This window comes from Lepisma saccharinum, chromosome 29 (genome assembly GCF_977018435.1).
Source record: "Lepisma saccharinum chromosome 29, izLepSacc3.1, whole genome shotgun sequence".
Taxonomy (NCBI): domain Eukaryota; kingdom Metazoa; phylum Arthropoda; class Insecta; order Zygentoma; family Lepismatidae; genus Lepisma; species Lepisma saccharinum.
In genome coordinates this window covers 51,191,647-51,205,439 of record NC_139257.1, presented here as the reverse complement: position 1 = coordinate 51,205,439, position 13,793 = coordinate 51,191,647, and the positions used below count along the sequence as shown (strand labels likewise).

The 13,793-nt window shown below is 36.8% G+C and overlaps 2 protein-coding genes across 3 annotated transcripts in view; one reads left to right on the top strand and one right to left on the bottom strand.

Annotated features, from left to right (window-relative positions):
• LOC145981359 (uncharacterized) overlaps positions 1 to 13,793 on the top strand; it is a 44,596-nt gene that overhangs the window by 8,171 nt on the left and 22,632 nt on the right. For both annotated transcript variants that reach the window (XM_083114591.1, XM_083114592.1), the window contains exons 2-3: positions 4,681 to 4,785; positions 8,167 to 8,260. In XM_083114591.1, coding sequence (XP_082970717.1) covers positions 4,687 to 4,785; positions 8,167 to 8,260 — 193 coding nt within the window. In that variant the 5' untranslated portion in view covers positions 4,681 to 4,686. The remainder of the gene's footprint in view (positions 1 to 4,680; positions 4,786 to 8,166; positions 8,261 to 13,793) is intronic.
• LOC145981487 (uncharacterized) lies at positions 3 to 2,067 on the bottom strand. Its single transcript, XM_083114717.1, has 2 exons — positions 2,024 to 2,067; positions 3 to 1,168 (listed from the first exon to the last, which is right to left on the bottom strand). Exon 2 carries the CDS (start codon positions 1,152 to 1,154, stop codon positions 3 to 5), a length of 1,152 nt encoding a protein of 383 aa, XP_082970843.1. The 5' UTR covers positions 1,155 to 1,168; positions 2,024 to 2,067.

Here is a 13,793-nt window from a genome sequence, read left to right as displayed (position 1 = left end):
AATTAATAACTTATAGAAACACCAGGGTTCTGTCTTCTAAATCGTTTATGCAGCTCGTTCATTGTATTATTGAGGTATCTTTTCTGCTTTTTAATTTTATTTCTGGTAATGAAATCTTTTTTTCCAGGGCTGACGGTGGTATTTTCATCATCATGAAAGAAATGGTCAACTTTTTCCCTGATCCTTTGCTTCAATTTATTCTCATTGTGGGCAACCACAGTACGAATTCGGATAAACGGCAATGCTTTTTGCATCCTATACTTTTTTATTATCTTTCCACTCAGAGACTCCTTCAGGATTGTTTTGGTCTTGTAAGAATTGATGGATTTGAATGTGTGAGCTATTTGTGACTTAATGACTTCTCCTGTGAACAGTTCTCGTCTTACATCTTCATCAACAGTTCTGCCTTGGAGAAAATGTTTAACTTTTGTGCGAGGTGTCATCTGTTCTTCCTTATTCAGTCTTCTTTTCTGTTCAATTTCTTTCTTCAACAGCCTTTCATAACGCTTCCGATATTTTTCAGCTCTTTTCTCACATGCATCTAAATCCAGCTTCAGCCTTTTCAGTTCTCTCGATTTCCGTACATCATTACGACGCTTTCGTTTCCTTGTTTCAGCTATCCTGCCATCGGAGTTTTTCGACATGACATATAAAGATGCATCGCTGAACTTATTTGTGTCTGGAGTTATGCTACTTGAGGCACGAGTAACAATTTGGATTCGAGGACTTCCATTGGTGAGGTTTGTGTTTGGATCCGGAGTAGCCTGCCTACTTTCTGGTGATAGTGAAACAGGTTCTCCATTTACTAATTGATCAAGTTCTTGACTTGGATCATCAGGGTCACTATCAGAGGGTGTGTTATTCTCTACAAACTGGTTTGTTTGCTGTTGAATTTTGCTTTTCATTCTGTGTTTCTTTTGGCGCACTCTCCACTGTTGCCTTGTAGCCCTTTGGTCTCTTGTTGATTGTTGTGTAATTAGTTTCACTGTTCCCTTGTTTTTTCTTGATTCATATTTTGTTTTCCACTTGGCCTTCTCAATTTCCAATTTTTGTGGGTCATTTTTCAATCTCTCGTACCTTTTCCTTTCAGCTTCTCTCTTTTTCATTAGCCTCTCCTCTCTAGACTGTGTTGTCTTTTTTTTCTTTCCTGCCATTATTAGTGATGACTCTGAAAGAAATTATTTAAACTGATGTCAAATTTGATGGCTTTATTTTAATATTATTTTTATTTAATTAAATCAAACTGAATAATTCAGTGTGTTCCAAATTGCATACATTGTCCAATAAAGGTAATTAAAAATGTAATTTAGGTTTAGTTAAAAATCTCTTTAGGTATGGGTTTTTTCTAGGTTTTAAATATACCCTGCAGTGCAATATTGAAATAACCTATGGCCAGATTCAATTTAATGATAATTTTTTTTTTGTGCTATCTTAAAATGTAATTTTGATTATAGTTTGTGGCCAAAATGCTAACACATAGAAACAATTGAAAAAGTTAGCCTATATAAATGTAGGCTGCACTATTTGAGAATTGCTGAATGGTCACCCAGCTCAGTGCTCAAAAGTATATTTTTATGTATTTTATAGGATCAATATTGGGTAAGTAAAAATGGCCTGATAAAAATTGTAAAATTCAGAACTTGGGCCTGATGTAAAAGCTCCATTACTCTGTGATAGTGCACAGCAGCTGTATAGGCTTACAAATCGAATGTACACAATGAAATTGATCCGAATTTGTTCCCTTCATGTGATAAGTGTCACTCTCCTGGCTGATAAGTCACGCTCCTGGCACAAGAAATACCAGGAGTGTGATATTATTGCCAGGAGTGTGACAGCCAGGAGTGTGACATTTGGATGGATTAGGCCTAATAATCAAAGCCTAGGGCAAAAGTTGAGATTACAAATTTCTGTCAGGTGATGACATTGCTTAATGGCACATAATCATAGTTATTTCAAAATATTTGGGTTATTATTTGTTATAAATAAGTTAACCAGGAGAATGACAGCAAAATATGTTACGAACCTGAATTTGGAACTTCCCAATTTGATAAAAACACAAGGACAAGTAGCTCTTTTACAGTACTCTACAGCTCAAACAAGATGGCTGAAAGAAACATTGTTGCCAGATAACAAACCAAAAAATCCTTTTCTTTCACTGTAAATATTTAAAAAATTCCTTGAGCCAGGAGAGTGACATGAAAACTTCGGACCCACTTTGAAGTGGTGTAACAGGATCATGTCAAATGATTAAATTTAAAAAAAAAAGTTTTTTTATACCTTCAACTATGTAAAAATGAATAATATTAATGAAACTTATGTAATGTTAATGATAACATTTTAAATGAGTATAGTTTGTTTTAACAAAAGATCCGGACATACCAGGAGAGTGACTTTTAGACCCTTATACATATTTTATATTAAAAAATAATTAACTATTTCTTTTTGTATACATTGGGATGGCTAGAGGTCAACTGCTTCTACAAATTAAAAGAAAAGTAAACTTTTTAAGTCAAGTCATTCTTGAGTTATTATACTTGGACATGATATTGCTAGGTTTTTGGAGAATTACCGATAACTTGAATTTTGAAGGATGCAATTTGTTCTTTTCGTGAGAATATTGTTTTAGAGTGCACCACTCAATACAGCTACAGTCAGCGCAGTGCTGCCACCCAGTGGCTTAGCATGAGCATTTCAGGTGGGAACGCCAAGTCCAAAGAAAGACTACACCCTTATTTGCCTAATAGTTTACTTGTGGGATTAGTCGATATAAGTATTGTCTATTTGAAATTACAATTTCATTGTGTCTTGTTGCCTGAAGTCTGCTTGAAGCACAGTGCTCATGTGTCTGATGAGGCAATAGTTCATGGCTGCAAGGTTAAGACACTACAGAGGGTGATCCAACAACTCCAACTTGAATATTTGCACTATAAGCTGCATCATGTTGGTGTGCATTGTTGTACAGCATGCTAACTGCAGAAGTTTACCGCATTTTTTAAATTTTTTTTAATATGCATTGTAATCTTTCTCAATGTATCAGAATGTACTTCAGAAGTTTATTTTTGTGGCAGAATTTGAATAAGCTACGTGCCCTTCGTACCCAAATGGATTGGTGTCGTAACTTTCTGCTAGTCAGTGAATTTGAATTTGAATTTTATTTTTCTTCCGTTGACCCTTGTTTAAAAGGGCATGGAAAACGTCAAGATACATAATGAAATAATAATTAGTTAAGTACATCATAACAAAAAAGAAGAAACATTGTGTAGTACATTACATCACTACACCAAAGTAAAAATGAAAAAATACACTTCATTAGACTACAATAAAAATAAAAAACACATTATCATTGTTGCATGATTGAAATAAGAATACAATTAAAATACATATTTTTTAGTACATTGGCCTTGTATTGTCTTGTTCCATGAATTCTCTGATACTGTAGAGAGCTCCATCTGTCAAATATTTTTTTATTGTTTGTATTTGTTTATCTTTTGGAGATATCAGTTTTATGTCATGAGGCAGTTGGTTGTAGAATATTTTTCCGGCATTCATTGGTGATTGTTTTGAGATATTAAGTCTGTGTTGGTTCTGGTAATAATTATCTTTCCCCCTTGTATTGTGATTGTGTAATTGGTTATTTTTAGTCATGCTTCCAGTACAAAACGTTATAGCCTTATAGATGTATAGGGAGTATATTATCATTATTTGTTTTTCCCTGAATAACTCTTTGCAAGATTCCCTACAGCCTAGTTTGTACATTATTCTAAGTGCTCTCTTTTGAAGTCTCAGTATTCTGACAGTATTATTATAAAATGATCCACCCCAAGCTATTATGCCATATTCAACATAGGGGTAAATTAGTCCATAATATATGCATTTGTTAATTTCTCTTAAATTATATTCAGCCATTTGTTTTAGCAGGTATAGATTAGATGATAATTTACTGCAGATGTTGTTAATTTGTTCTTCCCATGTTAATTTTTGATCTAGTGTTATTCCCAAAAACTTTACTGAAGATACAGTTTCTATGAGCACATTGTCTATGCTCATGCTTCCTTTGCTTCTATGAATGAGGTTTCAGCATGTTGCACGAAAGTCATGTTTCATCATCTGCGATGACGATGCACTGTTACCTGGAATTGTACATGTGAAGCCAGCTACCTTGATAATTTGAAAGTACAGTAAAACCTCGTTAATCCGGACTAATGGGGGGATAAGTTGACCGGTTTAACGAAAGTCCGGATTAACTGAAATTACCTAAAAGAACAGTAGAAAGTGCATTAAAACTCCGTTTACAGCAACAAAACATGTTTATTATGATGTATTTAAAGGGCATAGGCCTAAATACACTATACAGTACAGTAAAACGTAAAGCAATACTGTACATACTATGTGATTGTTGACTAATAGCCACATTTAAAACCTTGCATTCTGCATTCTCCGGATTAAGTGAAGTCTGGCTTATAGGGTCCGAATTAACGAGATTTTATTGTATAAACAGATTTTTTTTATTTTGGTTGAGAATTATTAGCTATGTTAATAACTAATCTTCATTATGTACAGTCATGGAGACTTGTGGATTACTGATACCATTGTTTTTCAGTAGAATTGTTACACAGAAGTGCCCATGACTGTACTTGAAAGTAATAGATTTTACTAAATTGTGTATTCTGTTACTTTCAGGCAGTAATGCATTGTCCAGTTTGTGCTGCAAAGGGAAAGAACTCCCTCATACGCAAATTCAGTATCAATTACAATGAGTCAGTGTATCTTTGTGTAGATGCAGAGGTAAGGATTTATGATGTGAATTTATTTTTGTGAGATTTGAAGAATATGTAACAGGTACTTAGCCTTGATTTTAGTAAGTGATTGGCAAACTGATGTTTGTGATCCTCTGCTCTCACTGAAGAAAGTGAAATGTTTTGCATGGTTTATGAAGATTATGTTTTTTATGAACGTTTTCCATTGTTTTTAACACTCGAGATGTGTTATTGTGCATGTGAAGCAGAACAGCCCAAAGGCTTCGTGCAAGTGAATATAGCACCCAACATGACAGATCACAGCAGATGGGACGTTGCTTACCATTTTATATAGGGGGGTGGAGTTTGGGCTCCACACTTTCTTGATCAGCACCATGCCGCCGGCTGCCTTTACTCCCCCCCCCCCCCCCCATCCACCCGAGTTTCCTCCAGGTACCAACTTTATAGGATGCTGGGTGGAAAGAAATCCTGGTTCTCCCCCGCTGGGGATCGAACTTAGGTCTCTCACATGGTTGTCAGACATGCTAATGACTTAGCTAACGCAGTGCCAAATGTATTATAAAGTAAGTGAAACACAAAGCACTAGAAACTTATGGAACCGAAATAGAATATAAATTGTTACCAGGAGTGTTAGGTGTGGGACTGATGGCAATTTTCAACGTTTTTGTTAAGTTAGGAGTGAAATTTGATGGTGTTATCTTTTGCACGTGTTCTTTCGCTATTTGAGTGTGCATACTGGCAGTTTTACTAATACAAAGTGGCAGGTTTTTACTTACGCAGGCCATACTTTGGGATCAAATATCGCCATTATTTGTGTTTTCTGCACTCTGGAACCAATTTTACATTACGTAAAACATAGAAATCTGTCTATTATAAAAACTTTATTCTCGAGGAGGTACAGTGGGTCAATGGCCGGAGCCAGCAAGCTGAAAGTTTATTTTAAGTCCATTTTGTGTGTATGCTGATTCAATGGGAATGAACCTACAGTTTAAAGTAGAATCAAAACCACAGAAACATGGTCCCATCAGGATGAGAGAAACCTGGAAGGCTTGACTATTGATTATGTTTGACTTGGAACAGGTTTAAATTTTCTTTCCCTTTGTGGAAATTTAAGTTAGAGGTTGTACTGTTGCTGGCATTAATTTATTTATGGCTGTTGTTTCAGTAGATGAAATACTAAACATCAGTTTCCAAATGTGCCATCTAAAGATGTGATGGTGATTTATCCGGTGGGGGAAATTGAATGAACAACAGATGTATGAATTTACTGCGAATCCAGTGTGAGAATGAGTGCCGTGATGTAGTTGGCCCCAGTTGAATCTGGTCGTGCTCACACTGTAAACTAACATTGTAAATCTGTGCATTCATTAATCTGTGCCATGCACAGCAATCGAACAATCTGGAAGGAAGAGGTTTTCTCTCGATATCAATCAGGTTATTTCCAGATAGGCTTTCGAATGTGACGTAAGCTCTCGAAAGCTCGGATATAAGTGTTTGATATCCCGAGAAAACGTATTCTTCATTTGCTGCCAGGAAAGCTTCAAGAATTACTTCAATCTATCTTTTTAGATACAAAATTAATTATTTTGTAACTATTTTTGGCATTTGAGAAACATTTTAACAAGGCATGTCTATTCCAAGTTTAATTATTTTATGTAGAAATTGAAAATTACGTGATGTAATTATGTAAAATCATAGGTATGTGTAAATATTGGCCACGTTCCCTAGACATTTTGCCAACAACTTTTTTGTGTAAAAAGAAAACAAATTGTAAGTTTCTTAGTCTACTTTTATCCGGTTGCCGTAAGGCTAGTATCACAGGTCAACCCTGTACGGGCAGATTTTGGCGTTAGCCATTGTGCTGTACCTCAATTGGGTACCGTTGCAGGACTGGAACCTTTTTTTCTTGCACAATTTAAATTTGGTCCAAGTTGCATATTGTTTAATTGAAAAAAGGTTCCTGGACGGTATTTGAACATGGTGTTATCCCCATGGATTACCTTCCGAAAGGCCACAAAATTACTGGGGACTATTACGCAGACTTTCTGGCCAAATTGTGGGAGAAAATTAAAATTTGCAGGCGAGGAATGCTGTCCAAAGTTGTGCTCATGCTGCATGACAATGCAACTGCCCATGCATCCCATCGTGCTCTCATCAAAGCACGTGACTGTGGCTATGATATTTTGCCTCATCCTCCATATTTCCCTGATATTGCACCTTCGGAATTCTTCCTCTTCCCTAATATGAAGAAGGTTTTGCGGGGCAAGTATTTTCAAGATGACAATGACGTCATATCTGCGACAGAGGCATGGCTAAATGCCCAATCTCCAGCATTTTACAAAGATGGTATTTGCAAGTGTTTTCAACGGTAGGAAAAATGTGTAACATTGGGTGGTGACTATGTAGAAAAGATATAATCTTTCTGTCCAGTTTCAACTTTTTCCGACATTTTAAACTAGGTGAATATGAAAACTTTTTGAACTCCCCTCGTATATATGCCACCAGCAGTTGAATCTAGTTCAAGCAAACGCAAAGCGTACATACACCGATGAGCCATTACATTATGACCACCCCCGCTCGGGAACTTTTAGTGCACCTGGAGCACGGACAGTAACACGGGACACGCTGGCAGCATGGTATTTATTGGGCATGTCTACAGGCTCGCTGTTAGTAGGGTCTCCGGCATCAGAATTAAAAAGCAGCCGATCTCCCAGTATCGTAGAGGTCAGATTGTGATGGCACGGTACCTTGGTACCAGTATCTCTGAAACGGCGAGGCTTGTTGGCTGCTCTTGTACTGCTGTTGTGAGCCCATATCGAAAGTGGTGCAACAATGGGCAAACGACGACACGTTGTCCAGCCGTGTGTCGACAGTGGCTCATTGATGCCGGAGGCCAGCGGAAGCTGTCGTGCATTGTTCGGAGAGACCGCAGGGCCACAGTCTGAGAAATCGGCCACAGGTACAACAGTGATGACCAGGACAATATCTCACAGCACACAGTTCATCAAATACTGCTGTGCATGGGACTGCAGAACATTATGTAATGGCTCATCGGTGTATATGCCTTCCGCACTGGGGCAGCACATTGTAGATGGCTTATATATACACTATCCACACTTAAGAGGTTAATGAGAAAAATTCCCTTCTTTCCACAATGTTGTTACAAAAATAATGAAATATTTAGACTCGGTTAAAGTGTCGTGCAGCATTTTGCAGACACCAGAAGAGTGCCTGCCATTATAGGTTATTTAATTCCAACTGACACGTCCTGGTTCGAATAATACTGGTATCAGCTGATACTGAGTGTATCAGTATTAGCTCAGCCCTATATTACATGTTTAACTAAATATATTACAAAAATTTACTATTTACTTATTTCATAGATAGATCTGCCTTTTAATTCTTTTAGTGTGATTACCTGTTGGAACCACCTCAGCCAACATCTCCAGGCAAATTTCAGAATCAAGTGCAACAAACAATGGAAAGTCATGCTAACGATATTGGTGAGTTAAATGTTGATACTGTCTCTTAACTGACGTTGTGTAATGTTTATCGTGATTTTTATTTAAAAAATCATTTTTAATGATTTTTTATATTTAAATTGATTTTTAATTTTTTTTAAAGACATGCATAGAATTGCTTGTCTTTGGCACCATAACATATAGCTGTATTTTTTTTATAGAAATACTTTTTCTGGTAAACATCCTTGTAAAATGTTTGAATAGTTTCATTAAAGCAAATTAAAAAATATATGTTAATATACTTTTTGCTGTTTCTGGTACTGTATGTATGAACCTACTGTGGAAATGTTTGCGGAGTGTGTTAATGAAATTTTAATACTTTCAGTAACATTTCTTCCAGTGAATATAGAACATTCTGGATGTACTCTATAATTGTAACTTAAAATATTTTCTATAGTGTTTGTAGCTGAATTTCAGCAATTTTGTAAATGAAAGTTTGCAGAATATCAGCTGCGTGTTTATTTACAGTTTAATGATAATGACACTATTTGCTTTTTAACATGATTAGTATTTTGTATATTTTTCTACACAAACTGTTTGCTATTTTTCCTTACAAAGATTAATGATTTTTAAATTAAGAGAAATTTAAATGTGTTTACACTTTACATATTAAATTTTCTTTCGTATGAACTTCATCCCATCAGCAGGGGCGCCCATCTCTCCCCCCAAGGCCTATGATGCACTCCCCCACAAAAATAGAACATTCCCCTTGTCCCCCTTCCCTTTTATGCCAAATTATTTACTCAAATTATTTTGGTCAGACAAAATTTGCTGAACAATATAATACAGACATATTTAAGCAATATTTGTTTACTTTAGGCTTTCATGTTTGCTAACATAAATCGTAGCGAAACTGCTCAGGCCATTGGTACTGTACTGTACTGAAACTTATTATTTTAAGTTTGTCTGCTTGCCTAACCTTGTATTAATGTGAACAGCATGCCCCCCCCCCCTCTTTCCTAACTGATTCTAAAGGCATAAGAGGTGGTGTTTCATTTCAACCCCATCGCCGCGATCACCCACTGGTAGGTAGAAAAACTACACAGTGGTGGCAATTAGGGGGCTGAGGGGGGGGGGCAGTTGCTCCCCCACTTCTTGCCACTTTTGCCCCTGCACTATGCTAAACCTTATCTATGAGGGAAAGAAAACTGTCTTTGCCCCCCCCCCCACCTCAGCTTTTGCACCTTGTCCCGCTAGTTTTGAAACCCAATTGCTGCCACTGACTGTACATAATAAACATAACTAAAAATCAGTAACAAGTCAATCCAAGACTTAATTTTTGTGTGAAGATATACAGAATTGGTATAAAATCTTGCCCCCCCCAAAAAATCCCATGATGCAGGCACATCATGAATCCCCTGTGTGGGCACCCCTGCCCATCAGTACAAATATTTTGTTTCTTTTCCTGTCTTAGGGCTATCCAGATAATGCGCACATTGGATAATAGGATATCTGGACAATTCATATATATATATGGATAAAATTTTATCTGCATTTGACCATCCCTACTATAAATTAGATCCTGTAGGGGAATGTGAAGGTGAGATCCATAAATTCTCGATCATAACTAGATGTAGATGGTTGGGTTAGCACCATGCTGTGGTACTTAGATTTTTGCTAAACTTCCAGGATAATAAAAGTGTCATGCAACATTTTTGTTCACCCCATTAATTATACAAATACTGGAAAAGTATCATCCCAAGTTTTGATTCAAATCTTTTGAGTTGAATATCATGGTGTTTCTTATGAGGCATGTTTTGTGGTTGCCTTCTTGACGCTTGGCAGGACGAGTGGTAAAGGGGAACAAGCTTCATGCTATTAAACCCACCGTAGGTGCATGGCGTTCCTCATCCCACCCCTCCTGTCAAGAAGAAGTTTTTCTTACTTGACTACGTATTGGACACAGCCGCCTAACACATCATCACTTGAAGTGCCATGTTTGTAATGTTGTTTTAAGTATTTGTTCTCGTTGAATGTGCCAAGTTTGCTTTCCTCGTGCAGACTTTTGATCTTCCAAACTGTTTGTCATCCCTGTTGGGAGATGACGACAGTGTTTTATCAGAGGTTTTTAGTTTTTAGTGAAGAGCTGGTCCCTTCCACTATCTGTGAGGAAGCTTTTAGTACATTCTGCCTTTGTAATGTGTTGTTAGTCTTGCACAGATCTTTACAACCTTGCACTTTCAATTTTTCCCAAGGGGCTTATTACACCCCTTGTTTTAACTTTTTTTTAAGTCAGAATTTTAGGTAAGGGGATATTTCCCCCTTATGCAATGAAGGCTGCAAAATGACCTATGCACCCAAAACTTTTAATTCCATCAATCAATCAATCTTTAGTTCCAGTGCCTTTTCTGACCAAAGTTTCTGTAGAGTAAATACCAATGTTTGATTTTGTGGTTAATGGAAACTTGTTTGACACTATTGATTGCACTTGACAAGCAGAACAATGCATGCCTTCCAAATCCCCCCACCATTCAAGCCATCACAGAAAGGGAGTGAAAGCGGCAGATATGCCACTGATATGAAAGACAGTGCTCCTTCATTTGCCACTGTGCCAAAGTGGACTGCCGAATGTTAATGTGACCATGAAAGCTAAGATGGTGATCCACGTGGTAGACAAGCAACAACAGCAGAAATGATTGAAAAGGCCCATGATGTGCTGAAGGACCGTCGTCTAAAGGTGCATGAAATAGCTGAAGCTGTAGCCATCTCAGGTGAACGGATGTTCCGTATTTTGACAAAAGAATTGAGGGTGAGAAAAATTTCAGAGGGAGTGGTTCAAAATTCCCAAAATGTGAGAATTTAGTAAGTCATCAATGGAGCTAAAAACTCCCCACCCAAATTTTGGGATCTGAGCGACATTTTGCACCCACGCAAGGGTGACCATAATATATTGACCCAAAAATGGGACATCCCAAGGAGGTCAGTTCACCCTCTTGAAAAATCAGACCTAAAACAATATTGTTATAAATCTATTATTATTATTCATTAAAGCATGGGTCACATAAATGATACATCATAAACAGTAAATGAAATTCATATTGGATTTGGTGCATATTACTCACAATATTAAATATTAAAAAATATTTCTATTAAGAACACAATAAACATATCATATAAAAGCTATTTTACTTATGTATGAGCTGATTATCACACTGACGGAAGGGAATACAGTTTCTGGAATTTTAACTCGCTTTTACTGTTTTTAATGCATTTTAAGTGCATTTATAGTGAATATGACATATAAGGGAATGCAGGGAGAAACAGACATAGTTTTATCTGATAATTTTTCTCCAATCCTACCCGTCCAACCATTCCTTGTATGATATAATGACACGGCATGGCAGTATTGCATACTTAAAGAACGCCTGAAGAAGGGGGCAGTCGCTTCCCCGAAACGTAGCTAACTCAAGGAGTAGACTCACAAATACATAAGTAAAATAGCTTTTATATGATATTGTTATTGTCTTCTCAATAGAAATATTTTTTAAAATAAATGAAATATGATCTTCCGTTAGTAGTGTAATTGGCTATACAACCAGGACGAGAAATGATGAGCCCCTCTCAGGCAGATTTGCCTACACTTAAAACTTGCTCAACATGCCCATATGAGCTTTTTGCTCAAGTGTGGTACTCCGTCTAATCCAAGATTTTTGTAAAAATGCCCTCGGGAAGTTCCTGTGAAATGATGAGCCCCCTCAGATTGATTTGTCCACACTTACAAAAGGCACTTCTGTCAGATTGTTGTCCATAAGCTTGTCAAAAATATGCCCTTCTTGATATTTTTTTTGCCCACACCTAAAACTAAGCTAAGATGCTCATAAAACCCACACCCACCCATATTTACTTCTGGTTTAAGTTCAATTGGACACCAGCCTCAACTTGCATTTTTAGTACTAAGACAATGCATTGTGCAGAAATCTTCTAGAATTGTTCTGTGACTCTCTCATTTCTTACATCATAAACATATGATTTTTCACCTATGAGAATAACACTACATATGGTGTCATCGGGGAGTGTATCGTGGAATTCACAGATAATTTTAATGTTTGTCCTGTCATTAACCACAACTTGTTTCCTTTTTGAAGTGTCGATGACAAACATGGGTCTCTGTGCTTTGAATTCATCTGGTGTGTAATACATGTCAGTATTGCCAGTAGTGACCCTTTTGTATGCCGTAAATGCTTCATATAATTTAAGAAAATCATCCTTGGACATGTCTAAATTATAATTTTCTCTAGGAAATACCTCATACGAAAAAATCTCATACTCACACACGTAAGTTGCCGATTTTTAGTCTTTTTAGCCTAAAGTTTGTATTTAAGATATATGTTCTTGATGTTGCAGTTATCAAATTTACTTGAATTTTTTTCCTGATTATTGTGTCTTCCAGTCTGAAACAGTACCACCACAAAATCCGGCATGTCGTATTGTATACTGGAGAATGAATTTGTAGCATCAAACTCATAATAAGTACCAGCGGCAGGCTTCTGTACACATTGATATGTATAAAATTGTAAAGGTACTTGTGGATTTTTTATTATATCTGCTTTGTATTTAAGAGCATAACTGGCTTCATGTTCAACAACTGGGATTCTTAGCTCCATAGTCTGAATAATGCATTTGCCTCCATCAGGTAGGGTATTGGGCAGAGCTTCCCCTGTAGAATTTAATGTACTGTACCTCATCAAAGCATTATTATCATTGGCAGCTCTTCTAAATGTGATTCTTAAACCACCCTTCCACATAATATCTTTGTAATCTGAGAAGAATCCTGGCAACAGGTGCATTGGGAACAGCACTGTGTGGCTTTTAGATATAATTTTATCACCAGCCTCAAATCCACCTATTTTGTAGTAAGAAGCCTCGGTTTTGGATAATTTTAGTGTGGCCAAAGCTGTGGAGGTAATGCCGGGATAATCCACTCTGTTTATAACAACACCATGCTTTCTGATCTCAATTTCAGAGAACAGATGCGGCACAAAATTATCTACCAATCTTATATTTGAATTTGCCGGATAATCTGTACCATCGAGCTTTACAACATCAAATTTGATGTATAGATCTGCTCTGTGGGGGTGTATAAAGCCATCCCCTACATCAAGATCAACCTCAATCTCTGTGTTGGGTTGATTTAAATTTGCAAATGTCCTCCTGTTTGGGGGGAATGATTGTAGCTCATAACTCTCAATATTTTCCATTTTTTTTTTGTATGTATTTTTATTTAAATATTAATCTCTATGATTGCAGTTGTTGTGGCTCCAGCAAAATCAACTAATTCTTCTTTTTCATTAGTGACCATCAATTCAATGTAATCTATTCTATTATGGCACACAGGAAAATATAATGTTGGGGATGGAGTGTAGATGATGGGCTCCATAAATTCAGAATTAGGTTTAAATGTTGCAATGATGCCAGTTTGTTTGTGAGTGCCTATGCCATTTGATTTGGTGATCATACCCTCAGCCACATTACAGTGAATATTTAGAGTCTCTATGGCTAAGAATTTAGGTATATT